Source organism: Myotis davidii, unplaced genomic scaffold (genome assembly GCF_000327345.1).
Source record: "Myotis davidii unplaced genomic scaffold, ASM32734v1 scaffold197, whole genome shotgun sequence".
NCBI classification, from domain to species: domain Eukaryota; kingdom Metazoa; phylum Chordata; class Mammalia; order Chiroptera; family Vespertilionidae; genus Myotis; species Myotis davidii.
This window is the reverse complement of record NW_006291549.1, coordinates 3,551,298-3,556,147: the sequence shown is the minus strand read 5'-3', so window position 1 is coordinate 3,556,147 and position 4,850 is coordinate 3,551,298. Positions and strand designations below refer to the sequence as shown.

The following is a 4,850-nucleotide window of genomic DNA, read 5'->3' as shown; positions in this document are numbered from 1 at the left end:
TAAACTCTATGGCAATGATTGTAGCTTATTCCTCTTTATCATGTTAGTGCTCAGCACAGCCCAGAGGAGGAACTCATTAAAAGGGTGTTGCATTGAAATGTTTGTGGTTTGAGTGGTTTTGTGACTACAAACTCTCACATGTTTGTCCCTGTCCTCACTTTCAGGTTGGAGAGACAATTGGCATTAGTGAGGAGATTATGGGTCTGACCATCTTGGCTGCTGGGACCTCCATCCCTGATCTTATCACCAGTGTCATAGTGGCCCGGAAGGGGCTTGGGGACATGGCTGTATCCAGCTCTGTCGGAAGCAACATTTTTGACATCACCGTAGGGTAAGTAGAGACCGTTCTGTAAAGATGCACATCAGCTTCATCGCTGTCTTTGCTTCTGTGAAGACATGACCAGGATCTCTGAGCCCAACACTAACCGATGTGAGTAGGAAGTAAAGAGAGTACCATTTGGTGTCACCAATTCCATTTTTCATTTTCAGAAAACTTAATGAGGAATAAGTTATCCCTAGACAGGCAGGAACACATACCTGCGTACAGAGTGAATGTTGTAGGAAGTATTTTAAGAGAATTTCACTTCTGTGATTGCATTGGCTACATGTTATGTGATCATTCAATAGTCAGGCATGTCTGAGATGATCTAGTAGTTTCACTATATGTTTTTTCATATTCTAATTCTAAATAAAGTCCCTATAGATCTCAGGTAAGATTTGGATTATAAAGCAGATTGGAACAAACAGAGACCCGGCAAAAATATCTCATCTCCTTCCTCAGAAAGGGCTAGCAGGTTCGCATTATCATTTGTGTATCTGTGCTGGTGAAGATGTGCTAGGTGTTTTGAAAGTCTTACAGTTCAGCAGACTGGAGTTCCCAATGGGAATAACCTCAGAAGTGGCTCACACTGGGGAGGGGGCTGTTACTTCTGTCATTTCATGTGACAGTCAAAAGTAAAGTTAGTCTGATGAATAGCCTTCAGTGGCAGCCCCCTGAGAAGGTAAAACATGGGGTGTTCTCCTGTATTCCCAGGAGAACTGGGCTCTTGACACTTGAATCTGGAAACTCGCTAAAACGGATCTGCTCTCTCATTGAACACTTTGGATATTGTTCTCTCTTACACCTCTCCATCACCTAATATATATGATAGTAATTTTTCATTCAGTGTCTACGATGTGCATTGTACATACATTTTTACCCATTTGACCCACACAGAGATGCATAAGGTATTTTATCATCCTTGTTTTTCAGATAAGGAAACTGAAGGGTGCAGAGTTCATAGTAAAAGAGGTAGCTGGGATCTGAAGAGTCTGTGCTTTCAAATGTAGACTATCTGTACAGAAATCCTGCTTTGAGCTTCCACTGTCTAAACCACCTTTAAGTTCTAAAGGTGCCCTCTCCTGCCATACTTCCTTTCTTGACTGGCCCCTGTCACTCAAGAGCCCTCCCTGCCTGGAAAACTCCAACATATCCTTCCAATGCCAACTAAAATAAGGGCTTCTCTGGTTCTCTTGGGCCTGAACTCTTGTCATGGTCATGTACATCAGTCTGCTGGCTAAACCGAATGCCCCGAGAGCAAGAACTCACCAAAGCCTAATACATTGCCTAATGCATAGTAGTGGCTAGACAAATGTTTGCAGGATGGATGGATGGATGGATGGATGGACAGACAGACAGATGCCTTGAAAGGTGTGTTTCAAAGGAAGGGTATCCCTGATATAAATAGTATTTTTCAGTTCAGCTACCTACACTAGAGTAGTTTTCTTGGCCAATCTCTTGTAAAAGGGAAAACAAAATGTTCTATAGTATAAAAGAGAAAATTCTAAAAACTGGGGAAAGTTACAAGTGTTCTAAGTCATATTTGTCAAGTTTTTTAAAAATAAATATTCTAGGAAATCGCAAAATGTTTTTTGTTCATAGTTCTTAAATTGTATATTTAGTAACAAATGAAAGTTGAAAGAAAAATCACCCCTAATCCAGTAGTAACCCAAGAACAACATTAGCTTTTGTATGTTTTCTTCCAAATATTTCAGTTTTCTTAGGGAATATTCAGTTTTATCTTCTTAGAGGGCTTTTCTTTTTCCATTTTAAAGGCATTTATGCCTGGCATGGGGTAGGCATCTATTAGCAAATTAGTAAATCAGCCATTTTTCTAAGCTTCTTCATAGCTCTCATAATTAACATTTTATGGCTCTAAAATATCCCATGCTGTTGCTTTTCAGTTTAACCATTATCCTTTAGTAAGGCCTTTCTATATTTTCTAATTTCCTGCTATTATGAGTGTTTCTATGAACCGTTTTATGCAGAAAAAAACTCCTCTTTTAATCATTTTAAATAGGATAAATTCTTTCAAGAAATATTGATGAGCTAAAGATTATGAGCATCTTAATAGCTATTGATGTATATTTTCCCAAAAGTCTTTCCCAAGAGTTTATACCAATTTACAATGTTTTGGTAAAAGTTCGTAGTCTTGCTTTTATTTTCTTTTTACTTAAGATTATTACATATTCATGGAAAGGATTTAGACAATACATATAAAGCATAAATACAAATCACTGATAATTCATCACTACTTAACAAGTTCCCGCCGGGGAGGGTTGGGGGGCAGGAAGTAGGGGGGTAAGAGATCAACCAAAGGACTTGTATGCATGCATATAAGCATAACCAATGGACATAAGACACTGGGGGATAGGGGAGGCTAGGGGACTGTCTAGGGCGGGGGGAAAAAATGGACACATATGTAATACCCTTTGTAATATAAGCAATAAAAAAAATAAAAATAAAAAACAAGTTCCCTATTATTAGAGATTTAAGGTATACCCAGTTTTTCACTACTCAAAATAACACAAATTATCATTTTTCTTGATAAAGTTATATCTGCATTTTGAATTATTCACTATGCTCCATCCCCGACAATAGAACTGATAGGTCAAAGGTATGAAAAATGTCATTTTTCCCCGAAGGGTTTTTGCCTATTTGTGGTGCCATTGACCACCTCTTTACCAGAACTACTCTGAGTGTGTGTGTGTGTGTGTGTGTGTGTGTGTGTGTGTGGCTTAACAAGCTAGGGAAAGTGTGTAAATAGAATTGCCCAGGGCAAGTCCCAGGAGAGGTTTTGGTATCATCGACACCAGCGCTCCCCTCCCCTTTTCTGACTTCCCATTGCTGACGGCAGGGTGCCGGGGTGCCCCCTCCTGCCGAGAGCTGGAATTGCCCCCATTCCCTGCAGTGGCTGAGTGGAACCCTCCCCTCCTGACATCTCCACTGAAGTAAGCACCTCCTAGACAGCTTCTGTGAGCAAAGTGCCTGTAACTGATCACCATGAGGCAGTTATCAACCACTTCAGCGTGGCCCAGGTTAACACATGTTTCTGAATGGGGGCCCGCATGTGCCAGGCTCTGGGAGTTCAAAGATACATACGTATGGGCTCTATCTTCACATGCACTCTCTCCAGCGGAGGAGCCGGGTGTAAACTCACTGTCCCTTTGCTCATTGTTTCTCTCAAGCTCCGTGCTTCTCCTTTGGAGAGCGTGTGTTCGGAGAGGGTGCTTCCTCTTCCACACAGCTGCGGCCAGGCCGAAACGGAACCTCCCTGAGCCCTAGGCTGTGCAGAGGGCTCAGCCCCTGGGTGGCAGGGTTCGGTTTCCCCAGAGTCCACGTTTCCAGCCATGTTCCCTCCAGAGGGGTCTAGCCCACTCTCATGGTGCACCTGGCAGCTAGCTCCTCTCCTGTCTTCAGAGTCGCCATTCTGGTTAGGAAACAAAAGATGGTTCCATATGTTAAGCCAAATGCAAAGGAGAGAACGGGGATAAAAATCCATAATAAAGTTTTTTTAAAATCACATCACTAATGTAAGATACTGTCTTCCTCAGACCTTTCAGAAAGGTCATTTTTAGTGAAAAGGGTGTCCCATCTTTTCCAACAAAACTTCAGGCAGCTCCATGGCATTGGTCCCACCATCAGCATTCATCTTCACTAGCTTTTTAGGTTAATGAAGCCATTGCCATTTCTCTCTCCATTTAGAAAGAATAACTCTTCCATCTTCACTGCTGATTTCCATATCTTTTCTCCATTTGTCTTCTCCTCCTCTCACCCGAATGCTCCAGGTCACCCCTGGAGGTCTGAGAGTGACATTTCCATCTCAACTAGCGAAGATTATTTCAAAACCAATTCAGAAATCGCCTGCCGCAGTCATGTCTTAGATCGGATCCTAGTGGAGAACACATTCTCTCCATGCTCCCTCACTCGGTGGGGACGTAGATAAAGGTTTTTAAAACTCGCCTGACTTCCTTTGTGACTTCCGGGCCAGCCATGCCCAAGCCATAGTGAGCCTAACAAGACTCCCCTTTCCCAGTATAGACTCCACGAAGCTAAGGTAACCTCACCTGCCTCCTTCACCCTGTCTGCCTGCCCCCTGCCAACCCTGCCCTCTCCCCGCAGGCTCCCGCTGCCCTGGCTCCTGTACACCATGATCCACAGGTTCCGGCCGGTGGCCGTGAGCAGCAACGGCCTCTTCTGTGCCATCGTCCTGCTCTTCATCATGCTGCTCTTCGTCATCCTCTCCATCGCCCTCTGCAAGTGGCGGATGAACAAAGTGCTGGGCTTCATCATGTTCGGCCTCTACTTCGTGTTCCTCGTGCTCAGCGTCCTCCTCGAAAACCGGATTCTCACGTGCCCGATCTCCATCTAGAGGGAAAGCCATATCTTGAACCAGCAGCCCGGGTGGGCCACCCCCCACCCCCAGCTCTGGGTTCTAGACTCCCTGATGTCTGGAGAAGAGGCAGCGGGCACCCAGCCCGGGCATGTGGCGGGTCCCTCCATGGAGGACGTGAGAGGGGTGGACCCACAA

The 4,850-nt window shown here is 44.1% G+C and overlaps 1 protein-coding gene across 7 annotated transcripts in view; it reads left to right on the top strand.

The window, feature by feature from the left end:
• The window catches only part of SLC24A2 (solute carrier family 24 (sodium/potassium/calcium exchanger), member 2), a 226,149-nt gene extending 221,305 nt beyond the window's left edge, over positions 1-4,844 (top strand). For all 7 annotated transcript variants that reach the window (XM_006764934.2, XM_006764935.2, XM_006764932.2 and 4 more), the window contains 2 exons: positions 165-331; positions 4,442-4,844. In XM_006764934.2, the coding sequence (XP_006764997.1) occupies positions 165-331; positions 4,442-4,691 (417 nt within the window). In that variant the 3' untranslated portion in view covers positions 4,692-4,844. The remainder of the gene's footprint in view (positions 1-164; positions 332-4,441) is intronic.
• The last annotated feature ends 6 nt before the right edge of the window (positions 4,845-4,850 follow it).